At 42.4% G+C, this 22473-nt stretch overlaps 1 protein-coding gene and 1 long non-coding RNA gene across 2 annotated transcripts in view; both read right to left on the bottom strand.

Annotated features, from left to right (window-relative positions):
- The window catches only part of LOC117308818 (uncharacterized), a 497295-nt gene that overhangs the window by 391407 nt on the left and 83415 nt on the right, over window positions 1-22473 (bottom strand). The window lies entirely within an intron of this gene.
- KCTD12 (potassium channel tetramerization domain containing 12) lies at window positions 13344-19542 on the bottom strand. Its single transcript, XM_073795340.1, has one exon. The coding sequence runs from the start codon at window positions 19320-19322 to the stop codon at window positions 18342-18344; it is 981 nt and encodes a 326-aa protein (XP_073651441.1). The 5' UTR covers window positions 19323-19542; the 3' UTR covers window positions 13344-18341.

Genomic DNA, 22473 nt, shown 5'->3' on the forward strand with positions numbered 1-22473 from the left:
TGGGTAATAATACACAGTCCTGACAGGAACCATAAGCTAGGAAGGAAGTCGCATGTAAAATAATAATAAAGAATATTAAATTGCCACCAGGCCCTGCTAGAGACAAATGAAAACGGAACAGACTTCTCACCACCGGTCACTTATTCAATCCCTTTGAAAATGTCCCCAGAATCTGCAGACAGAGAATGCTTTCACTCATATTCCATTTCTACTAGAAATGACTGTTTTCTCAGATCTGGAAAAGGCTGATAAGGGATAACCTTCTGAAAAGGAGGCCCTTAGAGGTAACCTCTGGCCAGTTCATCATCCTTCCTTGGGCAACGAGGTAAGAAAACAGGCTGCCTTTATCAGCTACTGGTAGAGAAAATTATGAACTTTCTCCAAGATATCCATAGTTTGATGGCTTTTCATTTCTTCTCTTATAACATTTATTTCTTTTTTAAGTCTACATCTTTATTTTTTATAACATCATTCTTATATGTAGAATATGAAGTAATTTTTAATTGTCCACGTAACTTACATAATATTATTATTACTTTTTTTTTAATTTATTTTTTTTTGCGGTACGCGGGCCTCTCACTGTTGTGGCCTCTCCCGTTGCGGAGCACAGGCTCCGGACATGCAGGCTCAGCGGCCATGGCTCACGGGCCCAGCCGCTCAGCGGCATGTGGGATCTTCCCAGACCGGGGCACGAACCCGTGTCCCCTGCATCGGCAGGCAGACTCTCAACCACTGCACCACCAGGGAAGCCCCATAATATTATTTTTACTTTAAGTGATTTCTTTCCTTCACAAGGTAATTAGGGGACTCTGCAAGTTTAAACCCAAAGCTCAGTCATTAGTCACTAGTAAGGAGTGAGCCCCTGCTGCCTGCTCACTCCTTATATCAAATTATAAGCAAAACCCAGCCTGAAGCTCCTGGCCCACGCACCTCAGCGACAGCCCACACAGACCCCTGCAAAGGACAGGTAGCAAAACACCGCAACACAGGACAAGCAGCCCCTAATCTTAGATGGCAGCTTATTTCAGAGTATTGTTCTAGTCAGTCGCCCTGTTTGCTCCTCCTTGACTTTACTGAACTGTTAGGACAGCAGTTCTCAGCCCTAGCTGCTCATTAGAAATATCTGGGAAATGTCTGTCAACATACCTGAAGTCCAGAACCCACCCTGGTCTGAGATGGGGCCAAGGCATCAGCATTTTTCTTAATTCTCTAGGTGACTCTAATGTGTAAAAGGTTTGAGAACCATTGTTCCACCTCGCTAGCTTCTGTTCCTTTTTACCTTCCACTTCTTCCCAGACTTTCTTCCACACTCACCTACCCAGACCCACCATATTTACCCACTCCTTTTCATCTTTCTAGGGCCTCTTGACATTCCTTTTTGCCGTCTGTTGCTGTCCTCCAGACTCGATACACAGCCTGGCATGACTTTCCCATCAATTCTTTTCCAGGTCCTGGCTTCTCCTGGCTCTTCCCAATGGAACACCCACCAAGGTTACAAAAATACCTTCACAAGAGTCTAACTACACACCCACCATTTCCCTCCTTCACTTAAGCCCAGCTCAAATCTGACAGTCCACATAACCTTTTCTTCTTGGAACCCAGCAACATTCAACACCTTGCTCTACATGTGGACCAAACGTCTTACCTTGGCCAGTCCCTTGTGCACCTAACCATTCTCCTTTCTATCACAGGGCTTCTCAACTTCAGAACTATCACATGTAAGGGCAAATCATTCTTTGTTGTGGGAGGCTGCCCTGTATACTAACAGAATGTTTAGCAGCATCCCCGCTCTCTGCTCACTAGATGCCAGTAGCACTCTTCCCCCAACCTGTAAAACAAAAATGTCTCAAGACATTGCCAAATGATCCCTGGGGAGGGGGAAGAACTGCCCCCCCATCCCAAATCCTATTGAGAACCACTGCTCTGTCTGTATGTCTAATCCACCAAACTACTTCAATAGAGTTGGTTCCTCTGCCATCTGGTATGTATTTCCTTCCCAGTTTCAATTTCACCCAAGTTTACAATCCATTACTCTGAAGCATCTACTTCCACATGAGTTGACAACCTTCAGCTTTGATTCAGCTTCCCAAATGATGCCAACTTCAAAGCAGCTAAAACAGATTCTCACATCTGTTACTCATCCTTAACCCTCCTGTTGCAGAGGAACAACTGTGACTTCTCCATTACATACCTTTGTTCCATAAAGACTGGCCTTATGCTATAAGCCCCTGTAAATACTAAATTAATTTATATAACAATGAAAATATTAATAGACAGAACACAGACCAAACCCTTTCTTAATATTAGAAATGCTAAGGTGCTTCCTGACTCTGAACACACTTACCTTCATTCCTCCCTTTGACTTGTGGAACAGGAATTATAATGTTCTTGCAAAGCCCTTTGAAATTCCAGATTGGGTGGAATTTCATTTCAATTCATTTTGAGTAAGAAATCTTAATTATTTGAGCTAATGGAGAGGAATGAAGCAGCAAAAATAGAAAATCCATGAAATACAAATTTAAGCACATACTGACACAAACACATATTCTCAAATTTTCAGAAATTAAAAGGTTACTAAAAGTTATTAGACTGGTTTTATTGTGTGACTCATAAATCATCCAAATGGAGACTTGCTAATATGTTTGAGAATTACATTACTGGCATAACATAGCCAGAGAAGTGACCTTCCATAGTTCTTCATCACAATTGGAGGTGATTTTAATGTCAACTTTTTTGGTAGCGTTAAATAAAAATTTTTATTTGCTTTATAGTTTTCTATATTTTATATTATCTTTATTAAACCCAGATTATTTTTATTGTGATAAACTATACATAAAATTAACCATTTTAAGTGTACAATTCTGTGGCATTACATGCATCCATTGTTGTGCAGCCATAACCACCATCCACCTCCAGAACTTTTTCATCTTCTCCGACAACAGTTTTGTTTTTTTTTTTTTAACATCTTTATTGGAGTATAATTGCTTTACCATGGTGTGTTAGTTTCTGCTCTATAAGAAAGTGAATCAGTTATACATATACATATATCCCCATATCTCTTCCCTCTTGTATCTCCCTCCCACCCTCCCTATCCCACCCCTCTAGGTGGTCACAAAGCACCGAGCTTATCTCCCTGTGCTATGCGGCTGCTTCCCACTAGCTATGTATACCGACAACAGTTTTTAAGAGATACTCCCTCCCTTCTGTCTACTAATAATCTGCTAAATGTCATTTTAAGTTAATTTCCTGTAGCTCTTATTGAAATAAATGTAAAGTCTACCAAAACAGTAGTTCAAAAAGTTGTTTTGAAGGACAGCATTTATATAGGTTTGTAAATTCAACTTTCTTATACAAAAAGAGAATTCTTGTCTTTCATAATCATACTTCAAACATTCTCACTACTCAATGTCTGACTAATCCTGTCCATCCTCCATCTTCCTGTCAACAGCCTACACGGACTTAACATGTGCAAGCCCCAAAGGTTCTTTTCACCTGTTAGATCCAGAAACTAAAATAAAAGTAGTGATTTTCCTCACTTATCCCCAAATTGACTCAAACCTAGAATGAAACTACATGATGATAAAAACATGAAGCTTTTTTGAGAATTCTTTTAAGATGCTGAGTAGAAGAAGACTATGTATTACAGGGGAGAAATATAACAACAATATAAGGAAGTTTCACTGTTGTGAAACTTTGTCATAGTCAGTTTGGGCTGCTGTAACAAAAATACCATAGACTGGCTAGCTTAAACAACAAACATTTGCTTCTCACAGTTCTGGAGGCTGAGAAGTCCAAGATCAAGGAGCTGGCAGATTTGTTGTCTGATGAGGGGCTGCTTTCTGGTTCTAGACACCTGTCTTCTCATGTGTCTTCACATGGTGGGAGAAACGAGGGGTCTCTCTGGGGTCTCTTTTTTTTAACTTTTTATTTTATATTGGAGTATAGTTGATTAACAATGTTGTGTTAGTTTCAGGTGTACAGCAAAGCAATTCAGTTATACATATACATGTATCTATTCTTTTCCAAATTCTTTTCTCTGGGGCCTCTTTTATAAGGACAGTAACCTCATTCATAACGGCTCCATCCTCATGACCTAATCACCTCCCAAAATCCCCACCATCAAACACCATCACATTGGGGGTTGGGATTTCAACATATGAATTTTGGGAGGACATAAACATTCAGTCCTTAGCACTGTTTTTTTTCTTGCTCACGTTTTAAAATAAACCCTCTCAGATCCCGAGGATAAAACTTTGACCTTACAGCTGTGTTTCTGACATAAACTCAGGGAGAGAATTTATACTTTGAATACACATGGTTCTGAGCAGAGAAAAAAAAAAAACATATCTGCTATTGTAAGGTCGGAGCATCATTGTACAGGTCATTTATTTTTTAAAAGTCCCTGAAACTGTCATTTAAAAAACCCACAACTCTCACCAGCTGAACATTTGGAACCGTATACTCTAGCATTTCAGGGAAGTCAAATTTCTTTCCTACAACTCTTAAGAGGCACCTCTTGAAACTTTCCAGTTAAGATTTTCAAAACTGTGTGACAAATAACAGCCCTAGGGGAAAGCCCATAATATGGCTGTCAGTGAACTTAACTTCCATCATAAAATGGAAATGTTGTCAAGTATTTTGGGCTTTGGAGCAGCTGCCACCTAATAACTATTCAGAAACAAATGCCCAAATCAGTTTAGGTCTCATCATAAACTCTGACTTTCAATTCAAAGAGAAGGATAGTCATTTTTATGTATTTATTTATGAAAACTACAGTTAGAAATTTCTCAAAAAAAACACATATATAGGTACACAGAGGGATAATTGATTCTTGGTAGTGTTATCAAAAAAGTTAAGGGCAATTTTAAGTTAGTTCTTTTTCTCCTTAATACCTAAATTAACATATGCATTCATTCATTTATTCAACAAATTTTTACTGAAGATCTATTATGTGCTAGGCAGCATGGAGCCCTGAAACAAAAATAAAGAAATAAATGCTTTTTTCCCCCTCCTACGAATGGGCAGATAGAGGTCAAAGGTGAGTGCATATTAAGACCACGCCATAAAGTAGAAGTAAGCAACCCACGTCACCAGGAAATCTAAAATCCTAGTTTCATTTCCCTTACATTCCTCTCACTCTAACCTGTGACTTTTATTCAATGCTTTCCAAAGAAGAAAGATAAAGGCTAAATAAGAAAATACTTCTACTCCCCTTTCCTTTTATATACAGAAATGAGGGCTTGCTCTTACCTTGGATTCTTTCTCACCCACTCAGAAAGTAACAGAATGAATTCATGAGGAATAATTTGTAAACAATTTGGGAAATTGATGTCAGCTACTATAACAAAAGAGAAGCCCAAAATTTTAGAATCTGCCATTACTGTGCTTCATCTTTTCCACTTTGAAAAACCAGGTGGGTGGGAAGAGGGGGGGCAACACGCACAGGGTATCATTCTTAGTAGCTATTAAATGTATCAATATTTTTTAAATTGTAGGGGGGAAGTGCAAACATGCAAAGTGTGTAAGGCCTAACATGGCTAAGTTTTCTGTGATTTTTGGTAGTTCCAGAGGTAAAGGCCCTTTAACTGACCTGTTCACCATTTTGCTCTCTGTTGTTGAAGGTAAGGAAAACACACCTGAAAGGATATGCCTGTGTCTCAAATATATTAGGGGCTCAATTAATGATTGTTGAAAGTTGAACAGATGAGCTGCTATTTCAGCATTCTTGACGCATTACAGCAGGTGCTTGATAAACTACCTACTAAATAAATAATTTATTATGTCCCTCTCAACACTCCCTAATATGTCTCTTGATGATGAGATCTAGGAATGAGCAGAAAAAAAGAGTTTCTCATTCAAACACGGTGTTCCCAATATTATTGCAACCGAATCTCATGTAAAATTGCATGACCTGAGAGGTTTGAAGGGAGAAGAAAGGTGAACAAAACCTTATCCCACCCCTGCAGCCAGGTGCTCTGCATGTGACTTAATGTACATAAACCTTACCCCATAAACAGCTGCCTAAGTAGTTTCTAACTTGCTGTGCCCACCAAACACATCCCCCACAGAGCCTCAAGGGGTCTTTGCAAACAGGAATCCTCTGATTATTCCACACTTGCTTAAAACTCTTCATCCCTAATAACTAATGTCCAAATCCTTCAACATGGTATGTGAGGCTCTCATTGTCCCTTCAGCTGTTTTTTGCTTGGTTGGTGGGATTTTTCAGTTTTTTTTTGGCTGTGGGTTTTTTGGCGGGGGGCAGGGGGCTTTTTTTCCCATGAGTTTCTGGTTCTTACTATCTCCAGGTCTTTCCTCATTAAGTTGGCCTCTGCTTAGAAGGCACCTCCACTTCCTCTTCTCTACCTTTAAGCCTCACTTCTGGCATCTCCTCCTCTAGCAAGTCTATGGCAGGAGTTAGATATCCCCCTTTCTCACTCCTATAACTTCTCAGAGTATCCCAGCACTGCACTTCCTACTTATTTTGTCATTATTCATTCAGCCCCCTTACTAATTCTCAGTGCTTACTCATTCGTGTATCTATATCAGACTGGCACAGTCCAGCACATAGTCGGTACTCAAGAGATTTTGAATGAATGAGTGACTGAGTGGTTGTACACGGAGAAATGTTGCAGGAGCCAAGTTAAAAGCTAATGGCTTAAAATGGCCCTTGATACCTCTTTTATACTCAGCCCCATAGGCCACTCTTATCTGTGAGTAGGAGAGGTGATTTCTGGCTCCAAAGGAGCATTGGCCTTGAAACTTATTTTGTGAGCAGAGTGAAGCGGAGAACTTGAGAGACTAATATTTCCCTAAACTATCCATCAAATACAAGCCCAGCAGATACCAGCAGTTTTCAACCCCATCACCACCACCCCCATCACCAAGTTCTTTTTTTTTTTTACATGTTGTTGTTTTTTATTTACTTTCTCATATAATTTTTTTTTTCACATCTCCACTGGAGTATAACTGCTCTACCATGGTGTGCTAGCCCCTTGCCTACAACAAAGCGAATGAGTTATACACATACACATGCTCCCACATCTCTTCCCTCCCGCGTCCCCCTCCCTCCCACCCCCCCACCCCACCCCTCCACCACCAAGTTCTTAACCACAAATGAAGGTGAACTCCTCCCTGGAATTCTACAAGTTCAGTATATCTTTAATGTTTAGGACTTTTGTCTTTTAAATTAATGTAAATTTCCAGTGAAACGACTTAATTCCCCAACTCATACATCCACACCTCAATTAGCTAAACTGATGTTCCAGGAAGGTGTCCCATATTCACTTTATAGCTTCCCATCCTTTTCCAACTCCCCCAAGAAATGCCTCGTTAAGAAATATGGGATACGTTGTAGTTCCTCTTCCGTACTACATTCTTACAAACCAAGCATCAGCCATAATTAACGAAAAAAAAAACTAGAATAAAAACAGAGTGGGGGGGCTTCCCTGGTGGCACAGTGGTTGAGAGTCCGCCTGCCAATGCAGGGGACACAGGTTCGTGCCCCGGTCCGGGAAGATCCCACATGCCGCGGAGCGGCTGGGCCCGTGAGCCATGGCCGCTGAGCCTGCGCGTCTGGAGCCTGTGCTCCGCAACGGGAGAGGCCACACAGTGAGAGGCCCATGTACAAAAAAAAAAAAACAGAGAGGGGAGGACCTTCAGAAATAGAAAAAAGGGGGAGACTGGTTCAAGATGGTGGAGTAGAAGGACGTGTGCTCACTCCCTCTTGTGAGAGCACCGGAATCACAACTAACCTTTGAACAATCATTGACAGGAAGACACTGGAACTCACCAAAAAAGATACCCCACATCCAAAGACAAAGGAGAAGCCACAATGAGATGGTAGGAGGGGCACAATCACAGTAAAATCAAATCCCATAACTGCTGGGTGGGTGACTCACAAACTGGAGGACACTTATACCACAGAAGTCCACCCACTGGAGTGAAGGTTCTGAGCCCCACGTCAGGCTTCTGAACCTGGGGGTCCGGCAAGGCAAGGAGGAATTCCTAGAGAATCAGACTTTGAAGGCGGGCGGGATTTGATTACAGGACTTCGACAGGACTGGGGGAAAGAGAGACTCCACTCCTGGAGGGCACACACAAAATAATGTGCGCATCAGGACCCAGAGGAAGGAGCAGTGACCCCATAGGAGACTGAACCAGACCTACCTGCTAGTGTTGGAGGGTCTGCTGCAGAGGCGGGGGGAAGCTGGGGCTCACTGTGAGGACAAGGACACTGGCAGCAGAATTTCTGGGAAGTACTCCTTGGAGAGAGCACGCCCAGAGTCTGCCATTAGAGCAGACTACCAAAGAGCCCGGGTAGGCTCCAGTGTTGGCTCGCCTCAGACCAAACAACAAACAGGGAGGGAACCCAGCCTCACCAATCAGCAAACAAGCAGATTAAAGTTTTACTGAGCTCAGCACACCAGAGCAACAGCCAGCTCTACCCACCACTAGACCCAAGCTTTAACACAAGCTTTAAATGACACAATAGAGCAGATAGATCTAACTGATATTTATAGGACATTCCATCCCAAAACAGCAGATTACACTTTCTTCTCAAGTGCGCACAGAACATTCTCCAGGATAGATCACATCTTGGGTCACAAATCAAGCCTCAGTAAACTTAAGAAAATTGAAGTCATATCAAGCATCTTTTCTGACCACAACACTATGAGATTAGAAATCAATTACAGGGAAAAAAACGAAAAAAACACAAACATATGGAGGCTAAACAATACCTTACTAAATAAAAAAGAGATCACTGACAAAATCAAAGAGGAAATAAAAAAATACCTAGAGACAAATGAGAATGAAACATGACGATCCAAAACCTATGGGATGCAGCAAAAGCAGCTGTAATAGGGAAGTTTATAGCTATACAAGCCTACCTCAAGAAACAACAAACATCTCAAATAAACAATCTAACCTTACACCTAAAGGAACTAGAGAAGGAAGAACAAACAAAACCCAAAGTTAGTAGAAGGAAAGAAATCATAAAGATCAGAGCAAAAATAATGAAACAGAAACAAAGTAGACAATAGCATCGATCAATAAAACTAAACGCTGGTTCTTTGAGAAGGTAAACAAAATTGATAAACCATTAGCCAGACTCATCAGGAGGGAGAGGACTTAGATCAATAAAATTAGAAATGAAAAAAAAAATATGACACCACAGACATAAAAAGCATCCTAAGAGACTACTACAAGCAACTCTATGACAGTACAATGGACAACCTGGAAGAAACAGACAAATTCTCAGAAAGGTATAACCTTCCAAGACTGAACTAGGAAGAAATAGAAAGTATGAAGAGACCAATCACAAGTAATGAAATTGAAACTGTGATTAAAAATCTTACAACAAAGAGAAGTTCAGGACCAGACGGCTTCACAGGTGAATTCTATCAAACATTTAGAGAAGCGCTAACACCCATCCTTCTCAAACTCTTCCAAAAAATTTCAGAGGAAGGAACACTCCCAAATTCATTCAACAAGGCCACCATCACCCTGATACCACAACCAGACAAAGATACTATAAAAAAAGAAAATTACAGACCAATATCACTGATGAATATAGACGCAAAAATCCTCAACAAAATACTAGCAAACAGAAACCAACAACACATTAAAAGGATCACACACCATAATCAAGTGGGATTTATCACAGGCTTGCAAGGATTCTTCAGTATATGCAAATTAATCAATGTGATACACCACAGTAACAAACTGAAGAATAAAAACCATATGATCAATCTCAATAGATGCAGAAAAAGCTTTTGACGAAATTCAACACCCATTTATGATAAAAACTCTCCAGAGAATGGGCATAGAGGGAACCTACCTCAACATAGTAAAGGCCATATATGACAAACTCACAGCAAACATCATTCTCAATGGTGAAAAGCTGATAGCATTTCCTCTAAGATCAGGAACAAGACAAGGATGTCCACTCTTGCCACTATTATTCAACATGGTTTTGGATGTGCTAGCCACAGCAATCAGAGAAGAAAAAGAAAAAAAAGGAACACAAATAGGAAAGGAAGAAGTAAAACTGTCACTGTTTGCAGATGACATGATACTATACATACATAATCCTAAAGATGCCACCAGAAAACTACTAGAGCTAATCAATGCATTTGGTAAAGTTGAAGGATACAAAGTTAATGCACAGAAATCTTGTGCAGTCCTATACACTAACAATGAAAGATCAGAAAGAGAAATTAAGGAAACAATCCCATTCACCACTGCAACAAAAAGAATAAAATACCTAGGAATAAACCTACCTAAGGAGGTAAAAGACCTATATTCAGAAAATTATAAGACACTGATTAAAGAAATCAAAGATGACACAAACAGATGGAGAGATATACCATATTCTTTGATTGGAAGAATCAATATTGTGAAAATGACTATACTACCCAAAAAAATCTACCGATTCAATGCTATCCCTATCAAATTATCAATGGCATTTTTTTACAGAACTAGAACAAAGTATCTTAAAATTTGTATGGAGACACAAAAGACCCAGAATAGCCAAAGCAATCTTGAGGGGAAAAAATGGAGCTGGAACAATCAGACCCCCTGACTTCAGACTATACTACAAAGCTACAGTAATCAAGACAATATGGTACTGGCACAAAAACAGAAATATAGATCAATGGAACCATATAGAAAGCCCAGAGATAAACCCACACACCTATGGTTAACTAATCTATGACAAAGGAGGCAAGGCTATACAATGGACAAAAGACAGTCTCTTCAATAAGTGGTGCTGGGGAAACTGGACAGCTGCATGTAAAAGAATGAAATTAGAACACTCCCTAACACTATACACGAAAATAAACTCAAAATGGATTAAAGACCTAAATGTAAGACCAGACACTATAAAACTCTCTTAGAGGAAATCATAGGAAAAACACTCTTTGACATAAATCACAGCAAGATCTTTTTTGATCCACCTCCTAGAGTAATGGAAATAAAAACAAAACAAATGGGACCTAATGAAACTTAAAAGGTTTTCCACAGCAAAGGAAACTATAAACAAGACAAGAAGACAGCCCTCAGAATGGCAGAAAATATTTGCAAATGAATCAATGGGCGAGGATTAATCTCCCAAATATATAAACAGCTCATTCAGCTCAATACTAAAAAAACAAACAACCCAATTAAAAAATGGGTAGAAGACCTAAATAGACATTTCTCCAAAGAAGACATACAGATGGCCAAGAGGCACATGAAAAGCTGCTCAACAACACTAACTAATTATTAGAGAAATGGAAATCAAAAGTACAATGAGGTACCACCTCATGCCGGTTAGAATGGGCATCACTAGAAAATCTACAAACAACAAATGCTGGAGAGCGTGTGGAGAAAAGGGAACCCTCTTGCCCTGTTGGTGGGAATGTTCAATACAGCCACTATGGAGAACAGTATGGAGGTTCCTTAAAAAACTAAAAATAGAATTACCATATGACCCAGCAATCCTACTACTGGACATATACCCTGAGAAAACCATAATTCAAAAAGACACATGTACCCCAATGTTCATTGTAGCACTATTTACCATAGCCAGGTCATGGAAGCAACCTAAATGCCCATTGACAGATGAATGGATAAAGAAGATGTGGTACATATATACAATGGAATATTACTCAGCCATAAAAAGGAACGAAAGTGGTCATTTGCAGAGACGTGGATGGACCTAGGGACTGTCATACAGAGCAAAGTAAGTCAGAAAGGGAAAAAGAAATATCATATATTAACGCATGTATGTGGAATCTAGAAAAATGGTACAGATGAACCAGTTTGCAAGGCAGAAATTGAGACACAGATGAAGAGAACAAATGTATGGACACCAAGGCAGGAAAGCAGTGGGGGGGGGAATGAATTGGGAGATTGGGATTGACATATATACACTAACATGTATAAAATAGATAAGTAATAAAAACCTGCTATATAAAAATATATATTTTAAAAAAGAAATCAAAAAAAAAAAGTGTGTGTGTTTTTAGTGTGTGTGTGTGTGTGAGGGGGGCTTGTCCTTAATATGAAAGCTACGCAGAACTTCACACTTGTATACCTAATGATTCTAGAGTTATTTCACACCACCATCATCCACATTCCCTTGAGAGCTTCCAATGAATCCTATTATTTCCATAGTTCTTAAAGAAGAAAAAAGTACCTCCAGGTGCTTTCTCTCTTGGCATCACTTCATACAAAAAAGACTCAGATATATTTGCATTTATGTAAAAAGATATTCAATACAGCACTCTTTGAAGTAGAAATTTTTTTAAAAACTTGGAAATTTAAACGCCCATCAAAGAAAGACTGGTAAAATAAATGACAGCACATCTAGACAATGGCATTTCATGCACAGTATCATGTAGCCATTAAATAAGATGAGGTAGATAGATCATTGTTACGTGTACGAGCATGCATTGCAGGAGCTCCAGGATAAGTGGTTAAGAGAAGAAAGCAAGGCAAGGAATAGGCATAAATTCTACTGAATACAAAAAAAGAGGGGAATTAGTTATGTATTCATTCATTCATATATTCATTCATTTATATGTAATGTCTCTGTAAATGCACTAGTGATTATCCCTGGGAAAAACTAGGGGTTACTGGAGGGTGGAGATCTACTTTTTACGATACACACTCTTATATTGCTTGAATTTTTCACGATAAACTTTTCAAAAACTAAAACAAAAGCTATCTGGAGGAAGTAAAGGCAAAAGCAAAGAGGAAGGGCAAAGCCTGCCTCACTGCCCACCTGACTCACTGCTTCCTGGCCACAGTCCAGCAGCCCGGGGCTGGTGTGATGGGCTCCAACTTCTGTGATTTCTCAACGTGGGAGACACTATGCTTTCTCTCGAGACGGGGGACATCAGTGACTGAGGATGGTTCAGGAAAGAGCCCCTATATCCGAAATGCAGAGCCTCTCCCCACAGTCTTTAGAATTTTATCTTCATGCATTATACTTTTTATTAAGGCCCATCTCGCAGCATCTATTTCCTTTTCCCCACAAACTTTAAGAGGTCATCTCTACCTACATCCCCCATGTTCAAAGTAATTCACATGTGTTGCCAAGACTGTGGTCAAAGAAAATGTTTGTGAAGGACTTTTACTCCACATTGAGGACCAAACCACCTTGACAACAGGGGTTTTTGACAATAAACTCTGGGGAAAGGGCCCATTCATTCCTGGCCCTCCTCGCCAATTACCCAGTGAGGAGTCCTTCTGATGCCATTAGCCCTACAACAATTTAGGAAGCATTCCCAGTGTTCAGAGAACCCCTGAAATGAAATTAGACCAGTGTTTGAGCCATACCAAAGAGCCAAGACGAATAATTAAAGGGTGAATGTTTTATTCTTTAGTGTTTAATAGAATACATCACAAGTCACATAATCAACGGTTCATTACTTCACACGCAGGGAGGAAAGCAATATTGAGGATTTCTGTTATACAACTGGTTGTGAACACAGAGAGAGAACCAAAATCTCTAGAGCATTTAGATGGTTGAAGAAATTCTCACTTAAAGTTTGGGCATGTCTGAAAAAACTTCCTCAGTTCTTAAAATATAAAAGGATTTTTCTTTTTCTTGGCTTTCTGTTTCATTAGAAAGCCTGATAATTGTATAATGATTTTTTCCCTTTCTCCTTCAATTTTGAGAAAATGGCTCAGTGATATGTATCACTGAGCATATAGTATTTTCAACAATTTCATAATCCCAGATAACTCTGAGGGAATCTTACATTGTTTCTCAGGTAAGAGTTTTTCAGATGCCCAGAAAAATTTAAATAATGCGTAATTTGCATCTTCAAAATTAATATCCACAATGGATGTTTTAACCTTTGTCATTAAATGTCACAAATGCTGTTTGAGTGGTCATAAATGAATTGTCATCATTTGTATTCAATATTAATAGCAAAATTCACCAGCCTATAAAGTCAGAAAGACAGTTGTATAATAGTTTACATTACAATTAATGTTCACGTACCTCAAAACACATTTAGAATTAAAAAAAGAAAAAAACCTTGGAAAAAAATCACAAAATGTATAAGGTGACAAGAATTCTTGGTCAACTAGTTCAGCTTCCTACCACACGAGCTTATACTCTAATGTAAATATTCTGGTTGAATTTCTTCCATCTTAGTTTCAAGGGCCCCAGTAGAGAATAGAAATCTTCAAACATTAATACTTTTAGATGTTTATCATCCAAAACTGTGACAAAGAAAAGTTAACTTCAACATAGCATGTTTCTGGCTCTAGGAAAGCCTATTTTAGGTACTATAGCCACTGGAAACACAAGACTATTTTATTTATGTCTCAAGAGATAGATTTAGGTTATCTAAGAAAACTAATTCAGCTTTTAAATGAGTTATAATAAGGAAAAACAGAAAAAAATTCCAAAGGATTTATTTACTCTGGTAGGTTTACAATAAAGATATTCAGTTTACAATTTTGAAATTTAAGTCAACTGAGTAAAGTATTTATGATTTAGATTATAAAAGAAATTCTTAAGGAATTCAATGCCTCCAGTCAATACTGTTCTAAATGCCTGCACTATCATTTATCACTTTTCATGTGGAGTACAAAAATGTTTTTGAATATTAGATTAGAATTTACCATAATTTAAAAAGTAAAAAATTATCAAAGCCTCACCTTACATGGCTTTAATGTAATAATAACATTCCATGGAAAATTCCAATAAAAATTGGAATATGTTATGAGCATGCCAGTTGCCTATTTTGTCTGAGAATTCACAGATTATGCATTTCCCCAGAAAAGCAACAGGCTCCTTATATATATATGGATCTGGTTTGAAAGAGAAGACAATTTTGTCTAGTATTATAAATTATCACTTTGCTATCAATGCAAAGACCAAATCAGACACAAGAATAAAAATCGTACTGAAAGGGAAAATATTTAAGTCCCACACATTCAAGGAATATTTTCCACAACACGTAATTTGAAAAACTAAAATGAACATGGTTCATAGTCTACATGTTTTAAAAAACAGACAATATGTCAAACACTTGGTGCAAAAGCACTGAACATGGTACCTGTTTTTTAACCACCACTGTCAACCATTCTTTTTTAAAAAGTTAAATTTGTTATTAAAATCTAATGTCACTCAGTTGTATTTATGAACCAAATGGTAATTAGAGCCATTACATATGTAAATGCATGCTACACTGAGTCAGATTAATGCAGTCATAATTTCTGAATAATTTATGACACCCTCCCAGGTTACTGAATGTCTTTGGAGAGCTTACTCAAATGGACGCTCAATATCTCATCCAAGCTCACAGATGACAACCAACACTCCAGCCCACTTTGTAGACCACTAAGGGTCCTTCTGTGGCTTAGAACACATGGTGAATAAGGGACCCAAAAGTGCAGAGGCCAAGTCATCTTATCTCAGTTATAGTATCCACCCAATGTAAAAATGAGTTTCCTACCCAGCCTTTACTTTGGGCTAAGGTAGAATTTGTCATGTATCAACTTCCAACTTTAGAGGGGATAGTCATCATAGAAAAAAGGTTGGTTTACCATCTCTAACCATTCAATTCCCAGTCCTTGAGATAATGAAAGGGGTTAGGGAGTACTGCGGGGCAGCAAGGATGTGTGGAGGAGTGAGACGTGCATGCACAAAGCTGTGAAACAGTTCAACTCAAAGTTTTACAAGATAAAACTTTTAAGACTTGGGTGGCAGAGACAAAACTTGAGCAATTTCCCGTGACTCCTGGAGCTGAGCAGATTTAACAAGGCAAATCAGAAATCTCTGAGTCTTGCCATACGTCAGTGGCTTTGATCTGCCCCAAGATGTTCTCAATTATGTGCTTTTTGTTGCACAATCTAACAGAATACCACATAGGGTGCAGAAGTCTCCGTGACACTTACTTTTGGCCAGTGAGTGACATTCCCAAATCACTTCAGGCTTGAAACAGGGGTAAGTTCTGATGTGTTACCTAGCCCGAGAATACACCCAACACATAAGCAAGTGTGACTTCCTGAATGTTTCTGCTTCCCTTACAATTACAGTCTTTGTAATTGTAAAGCTAACTTTACTTTTCTAAACAGGCACCTCCAACAAAAGACCTCAAATCTTTCTCTTCCCCAATTAAAAAAAAAAAAAAAAAGAATTGGTGGATTAAAAATACAGGCACCGTGGTTTATGTAGACAATTAATCGACATATTAGTATACAACTAATATCCAAGCAAAAAGTATGGGGCAAACTCAGCTTTATGTATTTTTTTCCTAACCCAATTTCCCAATAGACAAGGATATAAGAAACTCATTGAAACATGTTGCTTTAGTATATACACCATCTGATGCAAGTTACTGGGGGTAAAGACAGGAACGTTTATAGCATTAGTAAATTAATTAAAAAACTAAGTGATTCATGTAAAATGTTTATATATGGTATATACAGATTGGATCACGTGAGTCTAATAATAAAACTGTTCCAATTCTTAACATCTGTTATGGACATATAGTAAGATACAGTACAAGATTCATTTTTAAAAAGAAGAAAAAATAGCGCTAATTTAAACACTGAAAACGACTCTTACAAAATCTTTTAAAAACCTACTTCAAGAGAATGATGCTGAAACAAATGAAAAAGGACAGGCTTCTCCATCATCACAGAATATCCAAAGGAGCCTCACAGCATGAGAGACAAGGATTCATTTCCCTTCACTTACAGTGTAGATACGATATACAGTGGGGATTTATTCCATGTTAGAGTAAAGGTATAAGGCAACCAGGTCTCCTTCTGTTTCAGTTGCATTTACGTGGAACACAATTTTATTGCTCAGCTCACTTTTAAGTACTTATTTGCCTTCATTTAAAAATATTCCACTTTACAGCTGTCTACAGATGGCAGCCCTTGGCGATTCTATTCTCTGTAGCTCTGTCATTCAAAAAGATTCCACCTTAACTTCAAACAACCTGCATCAAAGTGGCATTTTTCAGGTTTGCCCAGAAGTCAACATTGGCTGGGCTTGCAGACAGTTAGGATTTTTAATAAGAGAACTTAAGTCTAAGTAACCTAAATCAACATATTTTGTTCAAGGAAATAGATTTTAAAATCAGGACTTATAATCAACAAGAAAATAAAGTTCAAAAACTAAAACCCTACTGGGTAACTCTTTGGTTAGGTTATATAAGTATCAGCAAAACAGTTAGTTCAATAAACTGCCAGGTGAGAGTAGATCTGTGATTCACCTTTACAAAATGCTTTGCATGTTTTCGTGTGCTATTTTGTTAATGTGCATGTACTCAGACGGACGGTACAAACTTCCAACTTTCAAATAATAAATGAGTATATCCGCTCCTCCCTTCCCACCCCTCCTACCCTCCTTCCTCCCTCCCCACCCCACCCCCCAAGGCTTAAGAGCTAAGGTCCTACTGACAGTCACTGCAATAATACAGGTTTTCTTAATACCCACGACGTGCATTACTACCCCGCTCCGTTCACAGTCACAGCCAGGTGACCTCCCGCAATGCTCGGCGACCTGAGCTGTCATTCTCTCTTTCCCCCTCTTGCCAATAACGGGTGCCATGTCAAGCAGTCGAACCAAGGGCTTCTGGCGGTGAGCCCAGGAGAAAGGGTGCCTCTTCAGGCAGGAGGGGAACTTTCTACAAGTATAAACCACAGGCGAAGACCTTTAAATCTGCACAGAAACCAAACGCTCCTTCATTATGCCATCACCATATTCTTCTCCTACTTCTACCTGTAACTTTTCAAAACTTTGTTCATTTATAGTCCCTGAACGGCCTCCGCGGGATCCTAATTCCAGCTCTGGAGTCTTCCAATCAGCCTCCTAAAACTTCACCTTTAAAAAGGGTCAAAAGACTACGCAATAAATGACCTTTCAAAACTATTCCCACACACTGCTACCAACTCTCTCTCTTAAACCGCGAATGAGTCATCAGGGCTTGAGAAGATTTCAAGGAATCTTCTATACACTGGACAGGGTCCAGTTAGGTTCGGAACAATTCAGTCATTCCCAGGTACTAGGTGACTTTGTAGCCACACTGCCCCACTACATCCAGACTGAAGGACAATCCGGGGGAGGGGTGGTTTGAGGCCGGGGGCAGAGGAAGCATGGGGTGGAGAGGTACGTCTGGGCGCTCTCTTTTAGTGGGGTCCAGAGAAGACGAAGAAGCCGAGAGGATCTGTGGCTGCAGGTACTAAAGTGAGGGGTCAGTGGGTCTACCGCAGGTGGGGAACAGGGGAATGGGAGAACGTGGGGTGGGAGGGGAAATCTATAGCCCTTTCCCCGGCAAGAAGGAGAGGGAATGGGCGCGCTGGAGTCGCAAGAGGGTGTGGGGAGTTCACTCCCTGCAGAAGACGTACTCGGTGTAGCTGGTCCAGATCTTGTCCTCATTCTGATCGGTGCTGCTGGCGAAGGCGCAGGTGCCCGTGGAACTGCACGCCACCATGTGGAAGCCCGACTCGGACAGCTTGTCGAAGGCCTGCTCCAGGAAGTTGAACTTGAGGTAATAGCGCGAGGTGTAGCGCTCCGGAGGCCGGTCGGGGTCCCGGCTCTCGTTCAGGGTATCCCCGAACACCTCCTTGGCCAGCGATGTCTTGCCGCACACGGTGATGCGCGCCACTCGCCGGAACTTGGCGTCCGCCTGCGCGTCCCGCCCGATGGTGTAGGAGCCGCGGTAGCCGATGGTGATGTAGCCCGAGCGTCGGCTGCCGTCCAACGACTGGGACGGCGTGAGCAGCGGGCCGGCCGCGCCCCCCGACGGGCTGCGGCTAGCCACCTCCAGGGTGGGCGACGGCGCCCCAGCCGAGGCGCCCTCCTGCTGCTCAGGCTCCGCGTAGCCGAGCGGCAGCAGCTCGTCGCCCAGCGAGCCCTCCTTCTGCACCCCGCGCCGCGAGTGCGGCGGCGGCGGCCCGGGGCCGGGCTGCTGGGGCTCCCCGAGGCGGCGCACGAGCTCCGGCAGCTCGAAGTACTCGGCCTCGCGCTGCAGCCGGCTGCGCTCGGGGAAGTAGTCGGGCAGCACGAGCTGCAAGTCCCGCAGGTAATCCAAGATGTAGCGGAAGAGGAAGCCGTCTCGGTCTAGAAAGAAGCGGCCTTTGCTGTCCCGGGCCAGCTCCTGCGGCTGCTGCTGCGTGAACATGCGCCAGAGCAACGAGTCGGGAACCGACACCACCGTGCAGCGCCGGGTCACATACACCTGGCCCCCCACGTTCAGCTCCACGATGTCGGGAAAGAGCGGCGGCTCAGCCGAAGACGACGAGGAGCCGCTGCCGCCGCCACCACCCCCGTTGGGTAGTCCACGAGTGCTGTCCGCCAGAGCCATGGCCAGGAGGTGGCCGGGCTAGGGCAGTGGCCGAGAGCCGGGCCGCGCGCCGGATCAGCCGCCGTCGCCTTTCTCGGACGCTCGTTCAGCCCTGCGCCCCGGCCCGCCGCTGCCACCGAGAGCCGCGCGGAGCCGAGCGCACGACGCGAGCGCGCCTCTGTGCGCCCCCGCGAGCGCCGCTGTACTCCTCCCGCCTCGCCCGCGCGCTTCAGGGGAGTGCCGGGTGGCGACCAGCGCGCTGCTTAAGTAGAGCCGGGCGCCGCGGCGCGCAGAAGGCGGGGGCGGCTGCGGAGCGGCGGAGCCTCGCTCCCAGGGCGGGAGGGGGTGGTGGGGCGGGGAATCGATCTGCATCTGAAACGCTGACGCCGCGGCCGGCTGCTGGCTCCACCCCGGCTCGCGCGCCGCCGGGACACCCCGACTTCCCTACCGCCTCCTCGCCCGGTGCTCTCGCCCCTTCCCGCTCCTGCCCAACTTTCTTCCTCTTCCAAAGCGGACAGAACCTGGGCTTGGCCGCTTCGGAAGACGAACCTTCTTTGGAGGGGCAGTCACTGCGCCCCCTCTCCTCCTAACTGCAGCCGGAGACTGTGGAAGGAGCACGTGAACTTTCGGGCTCCCCCCACCCGGGGAGTGGAAGGGCCTGGCTGCCCCCGGAGACTAGCCGCTTTAAACACGCGGCTCGTCTCGTTGCTGAAAGTTCTAGAGAGAGCCCAAAAAATCTGGAGAGGCGGTGGGGCCGCCCCGGCCTGGAGGCAGCTAGATTTTGTTCGCGCGTACGAGTAGCCTCGTAAAAACCCTAGGAACAAAAAGCTAACCTCGGTATCCTGCTGTAGAACGCTCTCCCATAGTTTATTTTCTGGGTAAAAAGGCAAACTCATTAGTTGGGAGGCCTCAAAATTGGAGGAAATGGCAAAAGGGGAACTTGGGTGAGTTCAAGGAATGACTTCGGGGCGTGTTCCCCTCCCGGTGGCGGACGCGACCTTCCCCCACTCCCGCTTTTTGGCCAAGCTGAAGGGGCATGTACTGTGAGGCCTAAGGGAAAGCTACGTGTCCGCGGCCCTATCAGCCCCGGGTGAATCGCGCTATGGAACTCGGAGGGTTTGAAGATCAAATATAATTTAGAAAACCTACCTTTCAAACCCTGCGTCTTTATCCTCCCAAAGGTCCAGGCTCACCCGCGGGCCTGGGTCACTCTGTTCAGCCCTTTCCGAGTACCCTCTAGCCTAAGGGTCCTTGTACACTTGAAGGCCCGCTCTAGATCCCTTCCGGTCCTCTCCCTTCGCACTCGTATTCGCCCTTCACAATGCAGCACCCAGGTCTCCTCCGCCGCGAAAGCTTCCCTGACTTCTCAGGTGGGTGGGGCTTCGGATGGCCCCTTCCACGTGCCCTAACGCCCAACACATTCTGACATTACGCGTCTGTGAGTGATTATCTAATCTCTGACTTTGGTAAATAGCTTCCTGAGCACTGCAGAATGAGGACGGAAGAGAGGGTAGTGAAGAATGTTTAGCAATCATCAAGTCAATGGCTATTTGTTGTGCACCAGCTATTCATTCGGCCGCGCCGGGTAGAAGAACAATGTAAGACGGAATAGGCTCCACAGAGCTTTCCGTGTAGCCTGGTAGGCAAGGGTCAGAAGTCTGAGCAGTTATCAGATCGGTTTGAAGTACAGACTGTCAATCAGTATAAATCAGGCGAGATCTTTGTTCTTGATAATAATGTTCCACCTTTTGTTTAACTACCCGATGAGCTTTACAGTCTCCTCATGGATGTGTGTCATTTTTACTTTGAAATGTTTATGTCTGCTGAACAGTTATCCATGTCAGTGTACTGAAATAAGATCAAGTAAGACCAGCTCACTTAACTGCAAGTACAGATTGTGATACTGAATATATTTGACCACTCTTTTTTTGTTTGTTCTTTGGTATAAATAATAGCTGACACAAAAGTTCCAAGTTCCAAAGCTGAATTTCTAGGCGGCTGGGCTACTACTTGTAATATCAGTGTCAAAGCCCTAAAGAAACCAGTCTCTTTTTTTGTAAATCCAAGAAAAGCCTTTTTCATATCAATTCCGTACATATTTTTGTATCATTACTTTGTTCATCATATCAGCAAATCCTGTCAGTTCTGCCTTCAGAATTCTTCCAGGCTATTAACATGTTTCACCACCTTCCTGCCATCACCCAGGACCAAGCCACCCATCACCTCTTGCACTGGCCTCCTAACTGCTTCCACCTTTGCCTCCTACAGTCTTTTATCACCAGAACAAAAAGAGAGATCCTATTATAACCTAAGTCAGATCATGTCACTGTGTCCAAAGCCCCTCACTGGCTTCCCATCTCACCAAAAGTAAAAACCGAAGTACTTTCATTGCTTACAATACTCTACAAGATTGGAGCTGTCCCACCAGAACCTCTTAGACCCGTCCCCTGCCACTCTCCCAGGAGCTCCATGCTTTAACCACATTGCCCCCACTCCCTACTGTTTGCTCAGGGCCTTTGCACTCCCTGCTCCCTGTGCTAAAAGACTCACTTCCCCTCCCCCTCTTATGGTCCTCATCTTGTTCAGGTGTCTCCCTTCTCACCTTCAGGCCTCTGCAGCAAGACCTTCCCTTGATCACCCTATTGAATATAGCACAACTCCGCCCAAGCAGCATCCACTTCCCTGCTTTAGTTGTTTACTGTTTGTTTCCCTGCATTAGAATAGAAAGTCCAAGAGAGCATAGATTTGGGTTCGCTTGATTCATCACCACATCCCCAGTGCCTAGAACAGAACTGTCATATAATAGACATTGGATAAATATCTGTTTCCCACTTGTTTATTCCACCAATATTTATTAAAGGTCTACTACTATGTTCTAGGCAACATGTTAAAAAAAAATAATCTCTGCTTTCTTGGAGCTTCCAGGCTTGTGAGGGAGACAGATAATAAATATACAGATGAGTAAGTCTACTTCAGGTAGAGATAAATGCCATGAAGAAAATAAAATTATGAAATGAGATAGAGGGACTGAGTACAGGGATACTAGTTTATATAGACTGGCTGGGAGCCTCTCCACGAAAGTGGCATTTGAGCTGAATAATAAGCAAGAAAGCCATGAGAAGTTCTGGAGGAAGAACATTCCAGGCAGAGGGCAAAGCAAGTGAAAGGAGTC

The sequence above is a fragment of the Tursiops truncatus genome, chromosome 18 (genome assembly GCF_011762595.2).
Source record: "Tursiops truncatus isolate mTurTru1 chromosome 18, mTurTru1.mat.Y, whole genome shotgun sequence".
In the NCBI taxonomy this organism is placed as follows: Eukaryota; Metazoa; Chordata; class Mammalia; order Artiodactyla; family Delphinidae; genus Tursiops; species Tursiops truncatus.